At 41.4% G+C, this 13,311-nt stretch overlaps 1 protein-coding gene across 4 annotated transcripts in view; it reads left to right on the forward strand.

The window, feature by feature from the left end:
• TAB2 (TGF-beta activated kinase 1 (MAP3K7) binding protein 2) overlaps positions 1-3,347 on the forward strand; it is a 50,540-nt gene extending 47,193 nt beyond the window's left edge. For 3 of the 4 annotated variants that reach the window (XM_081857606.1, XM_081857608.1, XM_081857607.1), the window contains exons 6-7: positions 1,133-1,213; positions 1,648-3,347. In XM_081857606.1, coding sequence (XP_081713732.1) covers positions 1,133-1,213; positions 1,648-1,796 — 230 coding nt within the window. In that variant the 3' untranslated portion in view covers positions 1,797-3,347. The remainder of the gene's footprint in view (positions 1-1,132; positions 1,214-1,647) is intronic. The other variant, XM_081857609.1, reaches the window with a different exon arrangement.
• Positions 3,348-13,311: the final 9,964 nt, after the last annotated feature.

Genomic DNA, 13,311 nt, shown 5'->3' on the forward strand with positions numbered 1-13,311 from the left:
ACATATTTTCAGATAATGATGAAAATAAAACAAGGATTTAGATAAGCTTACATACAAAATATAATTTCTAAAGTTACTCTCTCACCCTACAAATAAAAGCCTTGTAAGTTTAGCAAAGAATAGAAAGCAGGAAGACAATGCAAAATCAGCCCTTTCCCCCATTCCTGATTCAGAATGGCAGGGGGGGGGGCTGTTATTCCATTTCCTCTTCTTCAAAGCCTAAAAGCTATGTTTAGTTCTTCAGAAGAATAGGGCAGGGCTAGGTTTGAAAAAAAGGACATGTTAACAGACTTGTTCTTATCATTTTAGCAACCGGAGCACAAATAGACAAACATTAGCTTGGTGTTTTTCATATTTGCAGTTCAAGATAATACAAAAAAAAATACATGGTTCAGGGATTACAAACAGTTCTGAATATCCAGCTGAGCTCTCACCAGGTAAACATTATTTGAAAAAAATTCTTAAAATCAGTAGACTAAATTAAACCTGAATAAGACAAACAAGACACTTAGGGTAAGACTTCCTATTACTATATCTATATTCTGGATTATTTAGAGAGTTCCAAACTTGTTTTAATCTAGTTATACAATTCTATGGTTCTGTGATAAAATCCACAATATTCTACATGAACACAAACATATTTTAGTTTAGTTTGTCTTATTCTATTGGTGAACTTCAATGTTAGTTATGTCTGAATAGGCCCACTAAAACCAATGAACTTAAGTCCATTGATTTCAGTGGGTGTACTTTTGGTGATATCCAAAACGTGTTTATTGTCTTGATTTAGAAAAGCAAAACCTAATATTATTGACGCTTCACCTGAGGTTTAATGTAAAACCTGAAGGTTGCTGCAGCCTGGCTTGCTCATCTTTCTATTGGACTGTTTTGACTGTCTTCAGCTTTCCCTGCCCCCACTCCATATTTTCAATTAGAAAATGCCACCTTTGAATGCTTTTTAGTGAGCCCTATATGGAGGCACAAAATTGGTAGATTGCATTAGGTGACCTCAGAATTTTTCCTTCAACATCAGTGAAGATCTTGTCTTACACATTCTGTAATGCTTCTGCTTTGCTGCCTTTTTGTACTAACTCTTTCTTTCTTTCATTGTGTTGTGTTTTTTTCTGTTTTCCAGGACCACATTTTAATCCCAGTGCCATTCATAATTTTTATGATAATATTGGATTTCTAGGTCCTGTGGCACCAAAGCCTAAAGGTACTGCTGCTAAATTTTCTATCTGTTAGCATCCCTGAAATTGAAACATTGAGCCCATTTATTGTAATATATACTGTCAGTTCTTCATCATAAAGTTACTTGAGGTCTGCAGCGTACATGTAATCACCGTATCCATTTACTGTTCTCTGTTGCATGCAGACAGGTGGATCAGTTCTGCTCTGTCCATGTGCTGAAATTGCTTAATTTTTGTTCATTTTTAGAGACTGAGAGGATTGTCTAGCTTTAAGTATATGGAAGATGAGGCCTTTTTTTGCAGTTGAGTAGTAGACTGAACTTTTAATAACACAGCAGTGGAAATAATCAACTTATTCTACTGTGTAATACCGAATACTGCAGGGGGTGGGTGGGAAAAGCTTCACAGAATTTAATCTCTCCTGTTGTTTGTATTTAAAAATTGTTCTCTTTCTCTTCAGCAGATCAGAGGTCCATTGTCAAAACACCAAAGACTGTACCTGATACGGAGGAATACGAGGGAAATCATTGGAGTTGTACTGCTTGTACTTTTTTAAATCACCCAGCCTTAAACCGTTGTGAACAGTGTGAAATGCCCAGGCATTTCTGAGCCAGGGAGGCTCACTTATCTTCTGTAAATCCAACCTTTTGACTATTGTGTCATTTCCTTGGGATAAATAATCATTTATGCATAGGATTTTGTAAAATTGAACGTGTGACAAGGTTTATTACTAATGTTAAATGTCATGCTACAGAGATAATACCTCAGTGTTGTGCTGCAGGCAGCTGAAATTCATCAGCTGGAAGGTAATCTCCTGAAAGACTTGGTTGCCAGCTGCCTGAATCATGTACAGTATTACCAGAACCCCAGTAAGAGTAACTCTCATCATGTTCAGTGCTTGGGTGTTCCCCAACCGCCTTCCTCCACAGATGTCACTACTGAATTTTGACAGGGGAAGGGATTAGATTGATGGCTTTTGGGTTGTTTGTAAAGCTTTCAGTGAAACACTACATTCACCGAGGAAATGGAAAGGAACAAGCTGAAAGTGTGTTAAACTGTTTGCTGCCGCATAGGGATCGTGAATTGTAGAACTTCACAAATCAGTGGTACTCTTCGCCTTGTCTTCCCAGCAAAAACACAGCTCTGCTCTGTGAAGACGCAAATCAGTACAATCATGTCTGAAGATGAAAAAGAAACTGCATGCTTTGTCTGTACAATACTCACAGTGAATACCCCCAAAGCATTTCCTACTGTACATAGCTCTAGAGCTGCTTTAAGTGCCTTTCTTTTCTTCACCTTTTATTATTTCTTGTACTTCTTAATGTATAGTGTAATAGTTTTTGTTAACTTTCTTTTTCCCTTTAAGTGATTATGCACGATCATGACCCTTTTTTAAAAAGCTTTTGATCTGAGAGAAGCGGTGCCTTAAAATAAGAGCAATAATAAACAATGCACAAATAGCTCTCCACTGCCTGTTCTGTACGTTGCTCTTGTAAATGCTGATGATCTGTGAAGATCTGCAGATGCAGCATGGTGAAAATGCAGGAAAAGTTGGAGTATATGCATATAGTTCACTCTGTACACTGATTTTTACGGTGGGTGACACAATGTAATATTTTTGTCTGGCACAAGGAAACAGAAGTTTAAAGTATGTTCAACCCACCAATGGATCAGCATCTTAATATGCTTGCTTCATCTGCTGGATATCTTGCAAATTCTTTAAGGGATTATTACTGGGGAAGTACATACAGTACACAAAACAGTAGCAGTAGCATAAAACATCAATGCTATCAATATCTTGGCAGCCAGTTTCTAAACCCGATTTGGTAGAGAATAGCAATAGTGTGAAATACAGGAAAAGAGAAATCAAGCAGACTTGAACACTGAAGCAATACTAAGCATCTCTCTTATTTTCATAGTCCTTGCTCTTTGATCTAAAGGAAAGCATTCAGGTGACAAGGAGCACATAACTGAAACCACAAATGGTTTTTTTAATGCTCTCTTGCATACCACAAAAAAGATGTAGCATCTCTTAGGATAAGACAGGAGAGAGTGCTTAAATGTAGCAAGAGACAAAGTAGACTGTCACCCACTGTAAATAATTTCCAGTGGACATTTTTAACAGGAATTTTACAAGTGATCTATGAATACAAAGGCCTTTGTTTTAAAGGCTTTGAATTTTTAAAAATATGGGAATAAAATGACTGTCCCAAGTAATTAGTCAGTAGAACCAAAGTACTTGCATTGAATGCATTTTGTTTATTAAAAAAGAAGCCTTGTTTTTCAGCTTCATCTGCAGTTCTATGTGAAGATTGACAAATCAATTTTTACCTGTTTTATTAATAAAACCTAATTTGGATATCTTGAGTTGATGGTTTTGTGATTTAGCTGGGTAAACTGTCTTTGTAACAGATAAGTTATTTATAAAAATTAAAAAAAAATATATTGTAACCTATGGTTTTGTGTCTTTTTAACCTAGTAGTCCAGCTATAAATTCAGCCAAATAATAATTGAAGAGTGTAAACATCTTGTGAAGATAGGAACCTCTGAGATACACTTAACATTTCTGCTTCTGAGAAGAGGAATGCATAGATGATGATGAGACAGTTGTTGCTTTTCTTCAAAGAATTTATAGACTATTTATGACCAATGCAAGATTTTCAGTTTTGCTACTGCAATCCGTTAAGCTTTCTTCTGGATATTAGGTAATATTGCCCTTTAATGCTAGAATCTGGAATGACACTTTTAACTTGCAGTTTCAAATCAGTTCTACTATAGGACCCATAGTGAGGTTTGTCCAAACCACTTCAGGAGTTTTAGCACTTTTAAAATGAAGCACAAATCTCCATGTTTCTTTTAAAAAAAAAAAAAAAAGTGGTACACTAAACAACTGAATCTGGTGCAAAATGAACTGCTGCTTTGTGTAACTGAGGGTAGCAAACTGATGCAAATGGACATCCTGAACAAACCCCAAGATAATCCTTTGGCTCACCATTGATCCTTCAATCTGGACTCTGTTTATTTTTGGAGTTGCCAACTTTTACAGCACAAACATATGCATGGGTATCCAAAAGCTTTTCTGTGCAAAATAGTGGTCTTTCATGTAGGCAAGGACTTTCCTCAGACAGGGTCAGGCCCAGCCTTGTAGTAAGTGCTAGCAGAGTCCTAATTAGCGTGATTTTCAAGTGCTGAGAAGAAGCTCAAGAGAATTGCAAACATGTAGCTTATATAGACAATATAACTCCCTAAACTAAAAGCGTTTGGAAGTATTGTGAATGAAATGCCGTAATGGCACTACTAATGCACTGAAAGCTTACATCTTGTGTCAAATGATGTTTCTGTGAATTCTACCTACTGTGAGTGTATTTTCCCTTCTGTAGGGAGGGAAATATGATCTTGTGTGGGTTGTCCCTGCCCATCTCACCACTGGCAGAAAATAACTTTTTTGAGAGAGTGTGTATACCTGGGGCAGGGACAACCCCTTTATCTCCAGTTCCAGCTTCCTGGCAGCCACTGGTGTGATGTCTTGCCGGCTTCTCTAGGCACAGCAAAAGAGAAGAGGCAGGAACGCCATATTGGAAGGGATTTTTCTTTTGTTTACTCCTTGATCCTACTTCTGCTTCCTTCTGCTACTCCTACAGGGTTTTTGTTTTCTCCAGCTCTATAGATCTCCTCCTGCATGGCATCCATTGTCTGGGCCTTTTGTTTTGGGCCTACAGCATGGGAGGCTTTCTGGATGTTCTTGGCGGGGTGGGGAGCATTGGAAAGAGCTTAAACAGATGAAAAGGACTTCTCTCAGGAGGAGAGTTGTTTTTGGAGATGGAGTCACTGGGTGCCTGAGTAAGAGCTCCTGCAATCACCCTGACTCCAGTAGCAGCGAGTTCCTCAGCCACGCAGGTATGAGGGACCTGAAAAGCCTGCTCCAGCACTCCCAGAGGTTCTGGTAAGCTGGGGGAAGGGGACCACTCATGCCTACCCACCCCTTGCAGGATGCCCCCCTTTTGCTCTTGAAGGGCTGACCTGTCTGGGACAGGCTCTGGGCATACCTGCAGCCTTCCTCCACCTTCCACAGGCCCATCAGGGGCAGCAGCAGGGGAAGGGCCTCAGGAAAGCAGCCATGGGGTGGGTAAACAGAGGCCCAGTAGGCTCAGGGGACCTGGTTCAAGGAGGAAGCCATCCAATCCATCAACTGGTTGGAGCTCAGAGTGATCAGAAGGGTCTTTCATCACTTCAGGAGGCTGATGCCTATCCGCCCTGACAACCGAGGCATATAGATGCAAGGAGGGTGGCAGCAAGGCTCAGACCCTCATGTAGGAGGCCACCATTCTTCTGCCTTGGATGCCCAGAATCCCTGTCAGCAGAGCACAGCAGAGCCTCCAACACTTGAGCAGTTGGGCTCAGCCGTCGGCAGCTCTGTCAGGTGGAATGGAGTTCCACAGGCACTCAAGCAAATGGTAGATTGCTTCGACCCTCCAAGGTCCTGTGGCAAGTCCAGAGAACCAAAAGGTGGAGCAATGGGCTAAGGTTCCCTGACTCCTACCTGGTCGGGGGGGGGGGCTGTAAGCCTTTACTTCCACAGTACCTATTCAGAGATTTGTCAAGTGGGTCAGATTGACCCCAGGTCAGATCATTGTAGGGAGTCCCTTCTGGTTAAGGAGGACATGGTTTGCAGAACTCATGGCCCTATCAGTGGCAGACCCTTGGCCTAAACATTGCAGGAGCTACCTGTGGTGGCAGGCAACAATTGGACCTTCACCTTCCACCTTCATGAGTCATTACAAGCTAGATACTACGCCTCAGCGGAGGTATCCTTGGGAGACAAGTGGTTCAACAGGTGTTTAACACCAAAGAGGTAGGGCCCACAGCAACTCTCACTCGATTTGAGAACTGCTGAGATACATCCCACACAAGATCATATTTCCCTCCCTACAGGAGAAGTGTACGTCGGTACTTACCATGAAAGTTCCTTCTCTGTAGGGAGAAATATGATCCGGCCCTCCCAGGTACTGCTGTGTGCATGGGAGAGGTCATCAGACACAGAGCATGGGGGGTGCCCAGGGGGCCAGGCATGCCTTCCCCCAATGTTCAGGGGCTTCCTATCTCCCTGCCCCTCTTGCTCTTTAGCACATAACAGGGGGGTCCCCCCTTCTCCCCTTCACCTGTACTATCTAAAGGGGCCATTAGGGCAAGCTTGGGATGGGGGTCTAGGGAACAGAGAAGCATGCCCCACTGGGACCGCTGAATTTCCTGCTCCTAACTATTTGGTTTCCTTCTGTTCATTCATTCCTGACTGTACAGTTACTTGTTTAAGCACAAATTGAACTGGAGATAAATGGGTTGTCCCAGCCCCAGGAATACGCTTTAAAACAAAAAAGTTACCGTATTTTTTGCTCTATAAGACTCACTTTTTCCCTCCTAAAAAGTAAGGGGAAATGTATGTGCATCTTATGGAGCGAACGCAGGCTGCACGGCTATCCCAGAAGCCAGAACAGTAAGAGGGATTGCTGCTTTCGCTGTGCAGCGATCCCTCCTCTTGTTCTGGCTTCTAAGATTCAGAATATTTTTTTTTCTTGTTTTCCTCCTCCTAAAACTAGATGCGTCTTATGGTCTAGTGCGTCTTATAGAGCAAAAAATACAGTACTTCCTGTCAGTGGTGAGATGGGCAGTGATAACCCACACAGGATTGTATTTCTCCCTAGAGAGAAGGAACTTATCACAGTAAGTACCAACATACGCTTTTAGCCCCTGCAACCTCCCTCACCCCTCTGAGGGGGTGCAAAGGGGAGGAGAAGGGGAAGTCCCATGAGGCAAGCAGAAGTCCCAAATGGGTATCACTTCCTGAATTTAGTTTATTAAAGTTTAGTTTAAACTTTATTTAGTTTGCTATTCATACTAGAGTTTGAAACGCACAATTTATTTGTAGCATGGCTTGTTTGTTTATTTTTTTAAATTAGCTTACACATTGAAGTTTGTCAAATTGTTGCACTTGGCAAATAGTTAATTTGCTCTTCTTAGGCTTCTCATAGCCTAGTCCTTTGTTTCTTTACTCTGAAAGGTAAGCCCTGCTGAACCCCTGCTTCCCTTTAAGTAGGCACATGACTGTAGCCATTGTCTTCAAAGGGTATATACATTGTTTTATATAGCATTTGAAATGTGTTTTCAAAGATTTTCAGGCTTTGGGAATGCCTGTGCAAGAAGAGGGAGGGAGATGTTTCTTTCAGGTGCCAGGCTGATATTTCTGGCTGTGGAGTGTCAACACTAACTCTGGCCTCCCCTCCCCTCCCCTCCCCTCCCCTCCCCTCCCCTCCATGTTGGCACCATCTGTTTCTGACTGAGGTAGGACCGCCAAAGAAAACCTGGCCTTGCATTCCCTTGCTGCCAGATCAGCCAGCTGAGAGGCTGGGAAAGGAGAGGTGGGGGGGGGGGACACATTCAAATTCCTGGCTCTCGGAACCTGGGAACGCCTTGGCTCCATGCTACTTCCCACTCCACCCCATGAAAACTACAACCTGCAGTCACAGTTCAAAGACTGGTGTGGCTTAAGATCAGGATCACCAATTCCATACAACAGTAAACCAGGAGATGGGTCTAGCTTGAGGTGGCTCGCTGTGCTTTTTGCCCATTTATTTTCATAAGCTCACGTGATTGGTTTATCTGTATTCAATAAAGTGATCAGGTCCCACAATCAGGCAGTTTCTGCCGAATGGGGAGCATCAGTAAGGTAAATGTACCATGTAGCCTGTCGTGCAGCCACTACTTTACGTGTGGTGTAAGGACACTGGCATTTCAAGAGTTGAAGTAAAATTCAAATGCCTGTCTGGTCCCCTCTTGTATGTGGAATGAGGTGGGGACACTATCATCAGCCAACAAAATTTCTTGGGCCATCTCCGAAACTTAACAACCCACTTTCTCCCAATATTAGCTTCTGTCAGTAGCTTCTTTTTTGTTCTGGTGTAGATACCAACCAAGGGCTGTTTCACATGCTACTTGACAGTGAACGTGGTTTTGCCAGCCTTTTTCTTAACCTGTTCACCCTGCTTAAATTAATGGGAAGGTGCCACAGCACTGCACTGGGGTTACTGCAGCGCTAGAGCAAGCAAAACAGAACAGGAGTCACAGTGCGCACTGTGGGATGCTCTCTCCAGAGAGAGTGGCCTCACATCTTCCTTATCTTTTTGGCACCATCCCAACATCGTTGTTATTTAACCCTGCTGAAAGTTCTGTGTGGCTTTTATGATTTTGTGGTCTCTTGGTTTATTAGATTTACATTTTAATTTATATATATTTTTGTAAGCCATTCTAGGAATATAATTGAAGGATGGCATAATAATAGATAGATAGTTAAATATAGTGGCTACCGTTAGGTCCAGTTGCGGACGACTCTGGGATTGCACGCTCATCTCACTCTATAGGCCAAGCGAGCCAGTATTTGTCCGCAGACAGCTTCCGGGTCATGTGGCCAGCATGACTAAACCGTTTCTGGTGAGCAAGAGCAGTGCATGAAAACGCTGTTTACCTTCCCGCCGGAGTGGTACCTATTTATCTACTTGCACTCTGACGTGCTTTCGAACTGGTAGGTTGGTAGGAGCAGGGACCAGGAGCTCACCCCGTCGCGGGGATTCGAACCACCGACCTTCTGATTGGCAAGCCCTAGGCTGTGTGGTTTAACCCACAGTGCCACCCGCTTCCCTTACAGAAAGTCTGAGTAGCTACCTGCTCTATGACGTGTACTTCCAGGAATATGTCTAGATCCAGAGCCATTTTAGATGACTGATCTGCCCCTTTGACAGAAAATCCCTTCCATCGCACGTAACCCTCTAGCACTAATTTAGCATATAAGGGCCAGAACAACCATGTTCTCTTTAAAAATAGTTTCATCTAAACTCTAAGCATTAATGTTTGCACACAATGGAGTATCTCCTAGCATACAGAAGGTCTGTCTGAGAACTGCTATATATTAAAGCCACATAGGTTTCTGCCTTACACTAACACAGACCATTGGTCAATCTAGCTCAGTACAGTGGTACCTCGGGTTAAGTACTTAATTTGTTCCGGAGGTCCGTACTTAACCTGAAACTGTTCTTAACCTGAAGCACCTCTTTAGCTAATGGGGCCTCCTGCCACCGGAGCCCGATTTCTGTTCTTATCCTGAAGCAAAGTTCTTAACCTGAAGCACTATTTCTGGCTTAGTGGAGTGTGTAACCTGAAGCGTATGTAACCTGAAGCGTATGTAACCCGAGGTACCACTGTATTGTCTTTGCTTACTGGTAGTAGCTCTTCAGGTGTAAGATGGGGGACCATTCCCAGCCTTGCTGGGAGATGCTAAAGGTGGAACCAAGGCCTTTCTAAATGAAAAGCAGATGCTCTACCACTGAACTACAGCACTCTCCTGGCATAGTTGTGTGAGCAGAGCTGCACACTTTGCAGGTGATACTGTGTTTTTAAGCATCTGTTTTGCTCAGTTATGTAACTGGTAGTCCAGAACTACTGTCTATATAGCTATTCAGACAAGCCTTTGGAAACTATGTAAGTTGCAGACATTGGCTGCTGTCAGGGCAAACTGTATTTCAATGATGCTTCAAAATGTGTTTTGATGTATTTTAAGTATTGTTTTTAAGCAGCTTGCTTTTATTATTTTGTATTTTTTGTTTTTAAATGTTGTAAACTGTCTTAAATACAACCTTGAAAGGCAGGCTTTAAGTGTGACTACTGCTAAAATATATGTATTCATGTTGAATTGCTACAGCCTCAACAGCTTTTAGCAATAGTGGGGGATTTTTCTATCAAATGTATTAAGTTTGATGCCTTCACCCCCACAAAAACAAAAAGTTAAAATGCACGCAGGCCAAATATTCGATCCTGCCTTTGGCACTACTAGATACCTCCTGCCTTGCAGCTTCTGGCTTCTATATTGTAAACTAGGGTGACACCACGTGGTTTTATGTGTGTACTCCACTTTAAATTTTATACCAACTAAATCACATATTGCTGTATGCTACTCGCACGAAATAGGCTTCCAACATACTTTTGGTCCTATATGCACAAAGTAGGAAGCGAATAAACACAGAGACTCTGTAAGCCAACTCTTCTAGTACTCCTTATCTACAAACTCGTAATCTTGTCCTACAATTGTGAACTGGATGTGACCTTCATCTCAATACCCTTGTCACCTGTGACACATCATTTGATGGCAGAAAGAGGCTGTTGGTTTCTTTTCATCTTCAGTACATTCTAAAAACGGTTTGCATCTCATCAGTTATTGGATGTTCATACCTGTAGATAAGCAAAGTCCTGGGCCTTGAGCAGGTGTACATTTTTATAGCAACCTGGATGGAGGGCTAGGGAGGTTGGGGCAAATAGACAAGAACCAGGCAAGTCACAAACACTGTATTGTAGTCTGCAGTGGATTCTACAGTCATCAAGTCCTCTGATCACTTATGTATTAGACCAGCCTTCTCCAACCTAATGCTCTCCAGATGTTTTGTACTACCACCTAACTGGGGATGATGGGGTTGTAACCAAAACATCTGGAGGGCACCAGGATGGCAGAGGCCGTATTAGACAGGGTCCAGATTTGCCAGCTATAAACCATCTGTTCTCTGTTGCTGATTTTCATTCCTTCTTCTTGTACAGCTTTTAAATTTGTAACTTTAACATGGAATTCATCCCATTGGTTAGAAAAGGAGTTCTGCATGTCACATAATGTACAATTATAATTGCATAGTGAATTAGGGGTTTTGTGGTTCCAAGTTCTTATCAAGACTATGTTTGCTTTACTGGAATAATATTTTTACTCGTTTCTGTAGCTTCTAAAATTGTATTATCTCATCCTTAGATGACCTCCTGTGGGAAACACACACTTCTCATCTGATGTTGTTTCTGGTGCCAATAGTTCTGTGTATTTTGGCAATGTTGAACCATATCTTCCAAGTTCTCTTCCCCACTGTAATTTCTCCACCGCTGCTTGTGTGGTAGTAAATTATGGATCACAGTCTTCCATTTGTATTGAGTTTCCATACAGTAGCAGAGCCATCATCACTCTTTCTGAAGCACTGAATGATCTCAGTCCTGAGTTTGAGGGGGAAATCGCCTTCAATTGTTTTTCCTTTAGTCTAGTTTCTCTACATAAGACAAATGCTCCACCTTTTTTCAATTACTCTGAAAATTTGGAAATGTCAAATGTTGAAGCGCTGTGATTCCTCTCTTACTGCACTTCAAAAAAAGTAATAACACCTGGCTAGTTGTATGAGAATATGGATGGGAAGCCAGATTCAAATGCAACATGCTGCAAGGTACTGCTACAAGTACTGTTCAAATAAAGGTTAAATACTTCGAAACTGAAAACTGTTTGGGTTTTTTTGTTCATACTTTTATATCACCTATTCAACTGTCTGTTCTCTAGGGGGTTCACAACATGTTAACTTTAACCAGCAAAGCTTTAGGAGTGTTGTTTGAATTCCAGATATTGGTTTTGTGGTAATTTTTGACTGCCTCTTTTGAGCTCTGTTTTCTAAACACTTTATAACACAATGGCAAAGCTTATTATTTGTTTTTAAGTCAAGAAAAGTCCCATCAATGAGGAGATTTCATTTCCAGAACCATGACTCCACGGGGGGGGGGGGAGAGAGTAAAGAACCATAGGAGATTAATAATTTATGTTTAAATTTATTTTCCTATTAGTTTTATTTTAATTATTGTAAATCACCCTGACATCATTTTGATAAAGATGTGACACATAACTCTCTAAAATAAATGAAATAAAATTGGCCAGAACCCCTTTTGAATAGTTTAATTGACCATCTTTGGTCAAACAAGTTCCCAGTTAGCAAATACGTAAAAAGCTAGTGGCACCTTTGCAGTAACATTCTTACAAATATATGCAACGGGTTGCTTATTTATTAGAACATTTTTTTAAATGGCAAGTGATCCTGTCCTGTTAAAATCAATGAAAACTATATACTTGGAATTCTGCCCATGAAATGTTACTGGATTGTGGTTTATGGATGTCAATAGTCTAACGCTGAATCAAATGCAAACAACAATGAACTAGAAATGCTACCTTCTCCTATGAGAAATGGAAATCAAAAATTCTATAGTTTAGTAGTTCCCAACAATACAGGACGCAGCATTTTACATTGAAATATGGGACGATCCTGTATTATATAGGACAGGTGGCAACCCTAGTTGGGAAGAGAGAGACAAACTTAACAGCCTGACTGCAATAAGCGAAGAGCAATTAGTTGAGCTGGCAATCAACTGAATAAGGACTGGCGGAGGGAAAGAAGCAATTACGGGTGTAGTCAAGATTAATTTAGTAACTGAGCGCCAAAATGGGAGCCGCTAAGCTAAAACGGCCCGCAAGAGAACGGCAGGAAAGATCCCATGTGATTTCACACCGTTGTGCACATTTCGGGGCATAGAGTGGAAATAAATGTCACTGGAAAGGTGCTGTTCTGATTCATAAAATATGTTAATAGGGTTGTTGTGAATGTCTAATCTTCACTCTCTGAGAACATAAAGTGTGGGGTTTAAAGATCCATAGATCATATTTTCGGGGGGAGGGGAGCAAGAATTGGTGGGATTGTTTTGTTACTGCATTATTGTGGCATCTGAATATAGACTGCATTTTTAATCAAGACTTATATTGGCTTATATCTTGATCAGGTTCCTAAATTAAATGGGCTTAGATTTTCAAATGTTTCATGCCAGGCAGAGAAAACCTTGGCCATTCTCCTAAGACAAGGGGGCCCCATTGATTTATAGTAGAAAAACAATTCTCAAAGTCATAAAAAGGGGAAATTACATACACTGCCCTTGCAGGCTGAGAAAACACAATTAGGAATGGGTAAATAGTAAAATGATACCATGGGGCCTCTCTTAAACCTTGAGTTGTATTTTCAAAGGCCAGGAGCAAATGGGGAAAAACATTTAGCTGGTAGAAAGAAAGAGAGCATTTTTGGGGAAGTCTTTTTCTAAAGCCATTCTTTCTTAAACTGAGAGAGTTAAAAAAAGGCAATAAATGTTGAGAAGAGCTAATGGGAGAAGCATCTAGCTGGCTGGGAAAGGAGGGGGAAAGGGGGAGGTGTACACTGAAGAGGTTTCTTTTTAAAAGCTGTGTTTTACT

Source organism: Podarcis erhardii (assembly GCF_964252035.2).
Source record: "Podarcis erhardii genome assembly, chromosome: 3".
NCBI lineage: Eukaryota > Metazoa > Chordata > Lepidosauria > Squamata > Lacertidae > Podarcis > Podarcis erhardii.